The sequence below is a fragment of the Squalius cephalus genome, assembly GCF_949319135.1.
Source record: "Squalius cephalus genome assembly, chromosome: 1".
NCBI lineage: Eukaryota > Metazoa > Chordata > Actinopteri > Cypriniformes > Leuciscidae > Squalius > Squalius cephalus.
Genome location: NC_137122.1, coordinates 68,140,711 through 68,153,800, shown reverse-complemented (window position 1 = coordinate 68,153,800; position 13,090 = coordinate 68,140,711). Strand labels below are relative to the sequence as shown.

The following is a 13,090-nucleotide window of genomic DNA, read 5'->3' as shown; positions in this document are numbered from 1 at the left end:
TCCAACTCTCTTCGAAGAAGGTACAAGGACAAAAAAGCAGAACTTCTCCAAGTGGAAAAATTGATCGAAGAAAAGGCCGCACAGCTGAGGCACTTGTGATCCTGCCTTAGCAACTTTTATGTTTGTTTGTTAATTAATTGTTTATGCTCACTCTCAATCTCTCTTTCTCTCTCTCTCTCTCTCTCTCTCTCTCTCTCTCTCTTTTGTTTGAAGTTATTTGTTTATTAATGAAATACTGTTATTATAGTGTACAATTGCACTTTATTATTACACATTGTGTAGCTGTTCATTCTAAAGGTCCAGTCTGTCTTCTAATTTTTATGTAATTGTTACTCTTTGACATATTGAGTAAATCCTATGGACCAAGGCCTGTTGTGATATCTTGATTAATCTAAGTCCTATGGTAGAGTTCCCTCTTACTTGAATGTAGCTCACTCACTTGCCCTAACACACATGCACACTCACATACACCTACAGAACCTCTCCTGACTTTCTCTTTCTCGCTCTCTCTGGTTCTCCATCTCTCCCTCCCAGTGTTGAAATTAAGTTATAATTGCCTCATTAAATTGTGATTAAATATGTTATTAATTCATTTTGGAAAGATATTTCATGTCTTTACTTGTCACTTTACTTAACACTGCTACAGTTGAAGTTTGAAGCCGTGTTGGTAGTAAAAATATTGTGATGGTAGTAAAATAGGTGGTAAAAAGGTAGTAAATTCAATTTAAGAATCTCTGTATAAACCCATAACCAATTACTGTACATCTATGCTAAAACAATATAAGCCATCTTTTACAAACAAAATAAATAACAACATTGAATGCAATGCATTATATCCAATACATTGGCTAACTATGTGTAACAAAAAGGCATCTACAATAAACAAGGAGGCAGGTAATTGCATTTTCTTGATATTATACAACACAACTTATTAGATCAAATGGGGAGGCGCGTTCCAGGAAGGTGCGGGTTCAACTATCGGAGAAGAGGTTGAACAGGTGAACAGTTTCCTGTCCAGGGCAGCCATCACCACTAAGTACATGTCTAAAGCAGGTATGTGGGAGTGGCTAGATATGTGTGTGTCTGTGTACTGTTCGTAAGTACAATGGAATAGTTTCTTTCCAGAAAAAAAGCTGGAAAGATGATCTGTAATCTGCTTTTCTTGAAATAAGGACGAAAAGACATGCTTACCCTCTTGGCTTTAGGATGGAATGAAAGGAAGTTGGAAAACCTGAGTCACACTTTAAGTCAGAGATACTTGAAGGTTATTTTTTCAACAATGTTATAGTCATAATGAACTCAAACAACATTCATACAAATGGGATTGATTGATTGATTGTTTTTGTAGTTGTTGTTGTTGTTACTAATATTAGACTGTAAGGATACTCAAAGAACATCTGGACAGCCCGAATGCTGCAAAAAAGGAGCTTGGCATTGATGATGACACAGTGCAGCTGTGGGTGGCTGATGTGCAGAAGTGGGCAGAGGGTAAGTTTGCCTATTTAAAAACGTTCATCATAGAACCCTGCACGTTGACAACTAAATATGCTAAATTTCAGCATTGTAGCTCACACTGTATATCAATGTGCTTATCGTCAACATTCCTGGAGTTGCATTGCTGAGCCAACTGCAACAATGTGTTTGTTGTATTATTTCATTGATTTTTGCTCACCTTCTAAAGTGGGCAATGTGTGCTGAAAATTACTTGCTTAGTTAAATTACTTGCTACTTGATAAATTAAAGGAGACATATGGCCGATTCTTACATGGATCTTGATCGCTAGACGTCGACGAGTACTGTCAATAGGGGAAAAAAAAGACCAAAATCGATGCTGCCGAACTGGAGTAGCTGCAGCTAATGGCCAGTACCATTGGAACCATGGGCCAATACCAGTGAGCTACAATGCTAGGTCTGGGGGCATCATCTAAACGTGCCTTTTTGCTTCTTAACAGACTCGAAATGTCAATAAAACTTCTGTGTAACATGAATAGGGCCCTTACGTGACAAAACAATGTGTTTTCAACTCATTAATTGTGGAGTCTGTTAAGAGGTAAAAAGGCACGTTTAGATGATGCCCCCAGTCCTAGCATTGTAGCTTACTGGGAGCACTGGCCATTAGCTACAGCTTCTCCAGTTCAGTAGCACTGATTTTGGTCGTGTATTTCCTATCAACATTACTTGGCGACGTCTAGCGATCAAGATCCATGTAGAAATCGGCCAGATTTCTCCTTTAAATTACTTGCTAATTGTATTTGAGTGATTGTCATTCCATGTATACTGAGTAATATAATTCTAATTTAGAAACCGATCAAAGTGATGGTGCACTACAGGCACGGATAGAGGAGCTGGCTGTCCTCGTCAAAGTATGCAGCCTAAACCTCTACAAACAAACAGGTATTTCACAGTTACATACTGTACACCTATATTTAGGTTCTTATTAATTCTACTCAATTCTAATGTTTCAGTTCCTAACCATACACACTGTGACCCTTTAGAAAATGTACATTGTACCTATGCAGCTAATGGAGCCATGTCCCGACAGTTTATCTATAGCAATACGCATGAAATCTGAATCAACTTTAAGAAATGAATACTCTGTGACATTTTTTTTCAGATAGCAACAAGAGGCGACATACACTCTAAAAAATGCTGGGTTGTTTTTTCAACCCAAACGCTGGGTTGAGACTGATGCTGGGTTGATGTAACCCAATTTGGGTTGAAAATCGTTCTTAATCTGTAACCCAGCGGTGCTGGGTTGGGAACGCGGACGTGAAAGAGAGCACGCACGTCACGCAACAACACGGACGACACCAGTCGGAGAAGCCGCCATTTTCTTAGCGCCTTCAGGTGGAAGCAAAGAAAAGACGTGTATGCAATTTATGGTAAGTAAATATACAAATTTCAAGTAGTTATCAATTGGTTTTTATCCAAGAGTATTTTGAGATTTCGTGGAAGGTGGAAAAGTCAGAAAAGAGCTTATATGGAAATATTCGCGGTTTTTGCCTCAAGTCTTAACTGCCGCTTTTTATTGGTTTTCTGTCTTATTTCCAAAAATTCTGTTGATAGAGTCTGTTATCAACATTTATTACATGGCTTGGTTGAATACCAATGTAGAAGACGGTCTGTTTGATTTCTTGATAACAGACCGCTGCAGTATAACACACCGTTGCCATGAAAAACAGAGCGTTGCTATGGATGCGGAACGGACTATTTTCTTTAGCGGAAGCTTTTAAATCAATAAACTCCTTTTTAAATCAATATTTTGTCCCGTTCAGCCTGTCGGGGTTGTTATTCGCTATAACAACCGCCTCGCTATACATTATCCCTTACATATTCAATATTTCTCTAACGATTTTACTGTATAAACGCAGTTTTACGCTCTCAGCTCAATTGAGATTAACCTCACGGCCGAATGACAGCCGCGCTGCGCCTCATACGCTCTGCTCAGTGGACTACGTTAGGAAGAAAGTGCGCCACACTGTCATCGCGACGCTGGCCTTAGGAAGGGAAAAGTTGTAAGTCCATTTTTAAAAGTTAATTGTTATTGTTAATTGTTAATTTTTGCTTCTGAATATGTTAACTTTATTATATATGATTTGCTGTATTAGCTACGGGTTTGATTCGGTGAAGTTTAACTTACTTTGCTAACGTTAGCTTGGTCTTCTGTCAGAACATACTTCACAAATTTTCCGCTCTGCTTTCGTTTAACTGTATAATAGTAACAGTAGATATTATTAATTTAATATGAGCATACTATTCACTATACTTACATTTTTACCTTTTTAATTTTTTTTTACGTTACCTCGACCGCCATTTTGTCCGTGCCACTCCCGGGATAAGTTGGAGATAAGAGCTTTTCTCAAGTTTTCTGTGATAATAAAATGCCTTTTGACTGACATTAATTTTTGTTTTAGAGAATGTAAAGGCAGCAAGCACTGTGATCTTTCTGAAATGACTGGAAAGTGCATCGAAGGACATTGAAAAATAAATGCAAAACAGTAGCCTAAGACTTTTTTGTTACTGTTGTACTTGTTAAATTATGGTGTTTATTTCATAAATAATTTTTTTTTTTTTTTTGCCAAATGCTGCTTTGACGCAGAAAAGTGTTAAATCCAGCTAACTGTTCTGTCTCATTTTCCCACTTCTAATTTCAACTCTGTTAAGCCTTGTATATTTGATATCATCGACCCTGATTTTATTAAAGAGCAATGAGACGTTTTACATGTTTTCAGTTCTATAAACCTGACTACAGTTGCCTAGTTCAATAATGTTAACTAGCATCATGACCGCCAATTTTGCCTTGCCACTCTGTAATTGGGATACATAATTTAGTCATAAAATGTATTTTATCTGTTATTTTATCTTAGATGGACGAATATGTGAAAACTAAACTAAGAGAATGGAATCTTGAAGAGTTAATTCCCACATTTGAAGGTATGTAGTAATATTTTACAGGGTTCATTGTAATCGTAAGCCACTTGCACACTTTAAAACTGAAAAATTTGTGTAGAAATTACAAATTTACTTTTCTGTTGAATTGATCAAATCTGCTGTTCAAACAAGTGTATTTTTAGAAAAGGTTTGAATCTTCACTTGCCTCACGATTCGATTACAATTCTGAGGGTAACAATTAGATTATAAAATGTTTCATGATGCATCACGGTCCGTGTAACCTTAACAATTAATTTTTCAGATTATACAATGCAAATGCAAAAATAAAAAATTGAAACCAGACGTTCATCTTTTAGTTTTTCGGTTACATCAATGGATATTTTCCATTTTCTCCCCTTTTTTCAATTTTACTTTTGCTAAATTGTGACATCAGAAACAATAAATTTTGATTAAATGAAATTGAGCAGATTTTCAATTTTTAAATTTTTTTGTCATGTAATTTGCGCCGTAGGCTGTGTCATTAGCACCACAAGCAATCTTGTTCTCATTATAATGTTATGTATATGACTGATTAGCGATGCACATTTTGCACTTAATTTTATTTTTCGTGATCAAAGTGATTACAGACATCACTGCGCGTTTTCGAAGCCATACCGAAAAACAACTTTCATTAAAAAACATGAGAACAAAATAACACTGCAGCATTATTAATATCATCAATGATTTTGAAAAAGAAATAGCCTATCTAAAAAGAATATAACCGTCTGAAATAACCCAGAGTCGATAATGTCGGGCATTGCATTTGAGCTGAAATTGAGTGAATGAAAACCAGTTGGTAACGGCAGCGCTTTGCCGTTCCCTTGAAATGTCCTTAAAGGGTTAGTTCAACCAAAAATGCAAATTACCCCATGATTTACTTACCCTCAAGCCATCCTAGGTGTATACATTCTTCTTTCAGATGAATACAATCGGTGTTATAATAAAAAATAGGACCCACTTTATATTAGTTGGCCTTAACTACTATGTACTAACATTTAAATTAATAATTTAATTCAATGCACTTATTGTGTACATGCATGTTTTTTCATTGTACTTACATTTATAATTACACTGTTGACACGTCCCTTACACCTAACCCTACCCTTAAACTTACCCATACCACCACACCTGTCCCTAACTTTACCCTTAAACTTACCCATACCACCACACCTGTCCCTAACTTTACCCTTAAACTTACCATACCACCACACCTGTTCCTAACTTTACCCTTAAACTTACCCATACCACCACACCTGTCCATAACTTTACCCTTAAACTTACCCATACCACCACACCTGTTCCTAACTTTACCCTTAAACTTACCCATACCACCACACATGTTCCTAACTTTACCCGTATCTCACCTCAATATCAGCCAAAGTGTTTTACAATACAATATGAACACAATAAGTACATTGTACTTTTTTTTTTATGTAAGTGCATAGTAGTTAAGGCCACCTAATATAAAGTGGGACCAAAAAATGTCCTGGATAATCCATCATTATAATGGCAGTGAATGGCATCCCAAAATTTGAAGCCCACAAAATTGTATCCATACATTATAAAATGATGTTTCATCATCTCCATCAAAATACTTATGTTCCGCATATTTTTTTTCTCTTACAGCTGAGAAGATTGATCAAGAAACCCTCCTTCTTTTAGATGATGTCACACTGACCTCTCTTATCCCCATTATTGGACTTCGTTTAAAATTCAAGAAGTACCTGAAGAATGCACTTGATGTAAGTACAAGGTATTAGGTGTAGAAGGCATGGGGTTCATCTGCTTTAAATGCAAAAGGTCTTTGGGGCCTAATATCAGAGCTTTATTTTCACATTTGAGGGTTGTACATCATGTATTTTCTACATCTAGTTACTTTCAGTGTGCTCAAGCTGGATGTCATCGCACATTCAGTATTATTAGATCATTTAGAAGACACCTACTGGAGCATGTTAATGACATTGGAAATGAAATGGGGGAAACCCCTTTGGTTGAGCCTGATAATTTATCAAATTCAGTTTTAGATGCTGTTGAGCAGTGTGATGAGGACTGTGATGAAATTGCTGAAGAACAATTTGATGAGTTAGAGGAAGAAAATATACAAGACAGAGTAGCTTTGTTTTTAGCGAAATTAAGGTCAAATTCCTCCCAGACGTTGAGTACTGTTAATTTTGTGGTAGATCACACATCCAGCCTTATCAGTGATGTTGTTGGATCTCTACAGAGAAACACCGTCTCTTTTTTAAGAGAGATAGGCCACAGCGAGAGTCCTGGGGCCCAGAAACTCTTAGAACATTTTGCGTGTGCGGCTCAACCATTTCAGGGATTTGAGTCAGAGTACAGACAAATGCAGTATTTTACTCAGTCTGGCTGCTTTGTGCAGCCAGAGGAAGTACCTCTGCCTGGCTTTTCATACACTCAACAGAGAGACACATTGACGGGGACTGTTAGACAAGTGGCAGTCCGAGACACTTTTCAGCGTGTTCCTCTAAAGCCTTTGCTGAAGCAGGTTTTAGAAAGTCCAGGAACAATGGAGAAAATCTTTGAGTGGCAAAATCAAGAAAGCACAGGTCTTGCAGATTTTAAAGATGGCACAATCTTCAAAACAAATGAACTCTTTTCTAAAGAGTTGTCCATTCCTCTTGTCATTTACAATGATGATTGTGAGATGGTCAATCCACTTGGATCAAAAACCTCAGTTCACAAGCTAGGTTTTATTTATTTTACTCTTAAATGCTTGCATCCTGAGTATCTTTCCAGCCTAAACTCTCACTTCTTGTTGGCAGTGTACAAGACAGACGATGTAAAAACATATGGAATCAATGCTGTCTTAGATCCAATTGTGTCTGACATTAAAGATCTGGAATTGGAAGGAATACAGGTTGTCACAAAACATTTTAAGGGCACTGTCAAAGCAGGAGTTGCACAGGTTTGTGGGGATAACTTGGGTCTTAATGGCATTCTAGGCTACACTGAAAGCTTCTCAGGGAAAACTGTGTGTCGATGGTGTCGGGTACAAAGAGAGGTTTTGAGAGGACAAACAGTTGAGGATCTGTCAGTAATGCGCAACAGGGTTAACTATCACTCTGATCTGCTTCAGAATAACCCAACTGAAACTGGCATCAAAAGAGAGTGTTCACTCAATAAACTGCAGTTCTATCACGTTACTGACAATGTAACTCCAGATGTCATGCATGACATTCTGGAAGGGGTTGGAGGTTATGAAACCAAACTTGTTCTCAATTCTTTGATTGAACAAAAAGTCTTGACACTTGATCAGCTGAATAATAGACTGACAAGCTTTGACTATGGTTTTTCTGATAGTCACAACAAGCCATCTGCAATCAAACCTCAGGATCTTAAAAACCCTGATGGGTCCATGAGACAAACAGCAGCACAGATGTGGTGCCTTCTAAGGCTGCTGCCTCTTATGATTGGAGATTTAATTCCAGAAGGTGAGAAACACTGGGAACTACTACTTTCACTACTTGGCTGTATGGAGTTGATTTTCTCCCCAGCCTTGACTGCAGAGGCAGCTATATTTTTGCAGCATCTGATTGAGGAACACCATAGGCTGTTTTTGGAGCTTTATCCAGACAGGCATTTTAAGCCAAAACACCACTTTATGCTTCATTATCCTGGGGCCATCAGGAAACTTGGACCTTTGGTTCAGTTCTGGTGCATGCGTTTTGAGGCAAAGCATGGCTTTTTCAAAAGACTAAGCCATATAACCTGCAATTTCCGCAATATCTGTAAAACGCAGGCTTTCCGACACCAGATGATGTTGTGCTACACCCTGCTCTCTGGGAAGATGTTTTCACATGACTTTGAAGTTGGTCCAGGATACACCACACTCCTGGGATCTATAGAGGGTTTTGAGAAAGTGAAATGTGATTTTGAGGGAATTCCATTGTTCTCAGATGTCTATTTGCCATCTTGGATTAAATGCAAAGGAACTACTTACAGGTCAGGAATGACACTTTTTGTGTCTCACTCTGCTGATGGTGAGCCCCAGTTTGCAACCATTCAGAGCATTGTGCTCATTGACTCCAAAGTCAAATTCATTGTGAAAAAATGGGACACTGTTGGATTTGACAGACATTTTTTTGCCTTCTCTGTGTCTCCTTCTTCTGCACTTGATTTGGTGGACATTCATTCTGTTGATGATCACCACCCTCTACATGTTGTGATGTCCTTCAAGGAGAATGAGAATAATCATTACGTTTCTCTGAGATACAGGCTATTTTAGGTGGGGGAGGGGGATCAAAAACAACATTAGTTTGATGCTTGTCTACACCTTCTACCAAATACTACCTCTTGCAGTTGTAGACAATATTCTATTAATATAAATATCAATTAAGTCATCATGGGCACATCACAATACATTGAGAGGGTTTCTCAATTTGATGACATCATATAAATCTTGTAAGTTTCACTGAAAATAATGGTTTAGTTGAATTAACAGAAATGTGAATGTGCACATCATGAAACAATATATTGTGCAGACCTAACATACTGTAAAAATGCATACATGTGCATTACCATTACATTTTTCTATTAAAGGAATCAATTGAAGAGCTTGCAACTACACCTACTATATCAAGGGAGCAGCAGCACAGGATATATGTGGAGCAAGTAGCAGCATTTGTAAGTTTGTGTTTATTGATTTCTTGTTTTGGGACCAGACTGTTGCTAGAAAAGGAGTTGTCTTTTTTTCTTTTTTTTTGCATTAAATTAAAGAAATTTGTAGGATGTTTTTCTTTTAAACTAAAATATTTTTTTTTAGAACGTAAGAGACATCCTTCTTGCAACACCCAATGGCAGAGGTATTGTAGATACTATTGAAAACAAGCACTGCATTTCACTTAAAGAGAGACAAGCCATGGTTCGGATCTTGGTGTCACATCTTATTGAACGCTTTGGAGAAAAGTGAGTACACATTTTCAATACAAATTAAAGTAAAACATTTTAATGCTAAAATATTTTTTGATATATTAAATGTCTTGGTGTGTACATTTGTACTATTGTTAAAATTCAAAATATGACATTTTTTCTTCTAGCCCAAGTGCAGGTACAAAAGTCACCCTTGCTTCATCAGTAGTTGAACAGTTTCCATGCCTTAAGGATTGCCAGGGTAAAGGCTATGTGAGTACAGTGTCTAACACAGGGATGTGATTTTGCTGTATTTATACGGACTTCTGTTTTTCTGAACTTAGAAGTATGAAATAATTGCTGTTTTTAAACCTGTGCTTAAAGGTTACAGCACTAGCACATGTGTACTTCTCAGATCATGTTTTGGGGACCTCCCACCATTGCACATTTAACACCTGACCAGCTCATTAGTAGATTGCAAGACTTGAATTGGGTGTGTCTGATGAGGGAGACATACAAAATGTGCAGTGGTGGGGGTCCCAGGACAGGTTTGAGAAGCACTGCCTTATCTGACCCATGTATTTCTGGTCTTGGAGTCTCTACTAACGAGCTGATGAGTTGAATCAGGTGTTTGATTAGGAAGAGTTCAGAAATGTGTAATGCTGGCACCAGGAACAGGGATGGGAAAACACTGCTTTAATCACATTCATGTACTCATGTAAATGGGGCCAGTGTTGCACTTTTTAATACCGTTTTCTTTTTCTTTAAACACAAGGAAGCATGGTTCAGTCCAGGTCGATACCACAGACCTGCTACTGGCTTCCTGGAGGAGCGTCTTCGTAACGTGCGCAAAAGGGTCAGAAAAGGAAGAGAAAATCGAGTTTCTTCAGATAACCCAAGAGATAGCAGTAGTTTTATTTTGCCAGGTATGTACGTATGTCTGTGTCTAATATATATAAATGACTCTTATTACTGAGCTGAGCCAAATTATTTGGTTCTCTAAAAAGAGCCCTCACTTGGGTTTAATGTTGGCAACATCAGAATTTATTCGGCAAATGCGTTTCTATCTCCCATTATTTGCATTAACTTGTTTTCGTACTAGTCAAAAACCACCTCAAGCGAGTGTAAAACCTCTTTGTGAATTAAGGAATTTTGTTTCTAATTTTGGTGTTTCCATCACTCGTTTCTGATGCGATACTTCAAAATACCTCAACACAGTGGTAGAACCATAGCTAATAAGGACTGCCTGATTAGCCAGGGACAGCGTGAAAGATGCGTGGGATAGTTGACGGAATTTTATATATATTATGTATATATATAAAATGTGTGTATGTGTGTCTGTGTGTACCTCAGCTTAACATATTTTCCCACTCAAAATTCCTGTTTGTGATTACATTTCTGCTCTCAACAGAGTCAAATGTAGATTCAGAAAGAGCTACTCAAATGACAGAGTGGCTTAAAAATAATATCTGGCCACTAAGTCAGGTTGAGCAATACATGAAGGAGACGTCTATCCATAGGGCCACATGGATTCGTGACAATGGATCCAAGACAATCATGGAAATATTCAAGGAGTATCCACGTCTCCTCGACACACCAGGCATGGTGGGTTTAAATTTAAGAAATAAAAACATTGGCTCAGTATTTTCTTTTTTGTTTTACAACTTTGTTTGCCATGTTGGCCTTTGTTTTGTATTTTTTAGATATCCCAGGATTTCTTAATTTTGAATCCAGACTCCGCTTCAAAACTCACCGAAAATTGGGTACCTGTGTTTAAGGATAAGATTCTGCAGTTTGCCAGCAGAGAGAAACAATCTCTTGATCTACTTCCCAGTGTAGAATTGATGTCAGCAGGTAATGGGTATTAAGAACACTGTTACAAATGAATAATTCAGTCTAAAAATGAATTACTATCTCTCATGTCATTCTAAAAAATGAGAGATTTTCCCTGTTTACAATTACTGTTAGTCAGGACCATTTTCATTTTGTTAACTATTTCTTTGTAACACAATTTAATAAATGAATGTCATACATCCAGATTTATTGCAGTCAAATTTTATTGCAGTTTTATGAAACTTTTTTTTTTAATTTTGAGTGATTTTTATGAACATTTTTTCATTGTATTCTAAAGAGATGCAGAGTGATGTCGCCTTGCAAGTACTTCCTGTAGTCCTTCCAACACCAGTGTACAAGATTGGAAGGAAAACGTTTAAACCAACTTTCATTGAAACCCGGAAGGCCTTCATAGACATACAGCCTGTAAGTTAACAGCCATTGCTAAAACTACATGATTTAAGTATTTACAATATATTGTATGGACCCTTTTAAAAGACTGACACATTTTGACAATTATCAACGTCACAAATCTAGTAATGTTTTTAATTTAATTTTTGAGTGAAAAAATACATTGAGTAGTGTCACCCAAAAATGAAAATTCTGTCATCAATTACAAACCTTCCTGTCGTTCCAAACCTTTAAGACTTTTGTTCATCTTCGGAATGGAATGACGATATTTCTAATGAAATATGAGAGCTTTCTGTCCCACTATTGGCAGTCTATGCAATTACCACTTTGATGCTACAAAAAGTTAATAAAAAGATTGTAAAACTAATTCATATGAATCTAATGTATTTCAAATTTTCTGAAAAGACTTGATCGCTTTATATGATGAACAGATTTAATTTAATTTAAGTATTTATTTTTGGGTGAACTAACCCTTTAAGGCCATGACACACCAAGCCGACATAAAAAAAAACTAGTGACATCAAACGGTAACTGTGTTGTTGCCATGAGTCATTTGCATCTGGGCCAAAAAGTTGGAATACTGTAAAGGCTATGGCCAACCCCTGCCAACTGGGGTCCGACTAGTGCTATCATTGGCCGATGGTTGGCTTGGTGTGTCATAGCCTTTACTGTTCCTAAAGGTATTTACATTAGTTTTAAATTTTAGCGTTCTAAATTGATGCCAATTCTTTTTCTTTTCTTTTTTCTCTCTTCTTTTTTTTTTTTTTTTTTGTCAGATTGGGACCAATATGGCTGAGTACCTGCGCTCAAAAGACTCTGAATTTCCACATGTTCTCATGCTTGGAGACAACCAGTGCTTTCAAGCCTTTGCCATTATAAACGGAGAGGCACTCGAGCAAAATACATTGCTTGCTGCAGTTGATGTTTGCTTTAAGGCGTTCTACGTGTTTGACATAGACTACCCGAAACAGTGTTCCACAGTGTGGCAGTTTTTACAGACTGTGGTGTATGGACTTTCTGGGGATGAAACACCAACAATGAGAGTTTTGCGAGCATTCATTTTTGCTGACAAACAGTAGTTTTTGTTATTACTGTCTGTGACCTTGCCTCTTTTATGCTGTTCTTTTTATATTTACTACTATTACTTCTAAACCATTACTTCTAAATACTTGTACTTTTCTTCTACAGTACAATTACACTACAATTGATTATTACTGTGAGTATTTCTCTCACATGATATGTTATGCTCAAGATGTTGATGTAAATGCTTTGAAATGTTTTAAGATTTCAAATTCATATTTTCTTCAAAAGGTTAATTTTTCGGACTAATTTTTGCTGACAAACAGGTTATTACTGTCTGCGACCTTGACTCTTTTATGCTGTTCTGTTATATTTACTATTACTTCTAAATACATGTACTTTTCTTCTACAGTACAATTACACTACAATTGATTCTTACTGAGTATTTCTCTCACATGATATCTTATGCTCAAGATCTTGATGTAAATGTTGTGAAATGTTTTTAGATTTCACTTCATATTTT

At 37.0% G+C, this 13,090-nt stretch overlaps 1 protein-coding gene across 2 annotated transcripts; it reads left to right on the top strand.

Moving 5' to 3' along the window:
• Positions 1-2,830: 2,830 nt before the first annotated feature.
• LOC307170791 (uncharacterized protein) lies at positions 2,831-12,833 on the top strand. 2 transcript variants are annotated; one of them, XM_079892087.1, is made up of 4 exons: positions 2,831-2,882; positions 4,368-4,434; positions 11,435-11,562; positions 12,324-12,833. In XM_079892087.1, exons 1-4 carry the CDS (start codon positions 2,871-2,873, stop codon positions 12,624-12,626), a joined length of 510 nt encoding a protein of 169 aa, XP_079748213.1. In that variant the 5' UTR covers positions 2,831-2,870; the 3' UTR covers positions 12,627-12,833. The 2 variants fall into 2 exon arrangements, with proteins under 2 accessions (XP_079748213.1, XP_079748214.1); XM_079892088.1 differs by lacking the exon at positions 2,831-2,882 and adding an exon at positions 3,415-3,515.
• The last annotated feature ends 257 nt before the right edge of the window (positions 12,834-13,090 follow it).

Bases quoted from the DNA above. Each gene is read 5' to 3' on its own strand.
- LOC307170791 (XM_079892087.1), top strand. The intron at 4,435-11,434 runs GTATGTAGTAAT...TGTATTCTAAAG, and splicing joins GTTAATTCCCACATTTGAAG to AGATGCAGAGTGATGTCGCC. The intron at 11,563-12,323 runs GTAAGTTAACAG...TTTTTTTGTCAG, and splicing joins CCTTCATAGACATACAGCCT to ATTGGGACCAATATGGCTGA.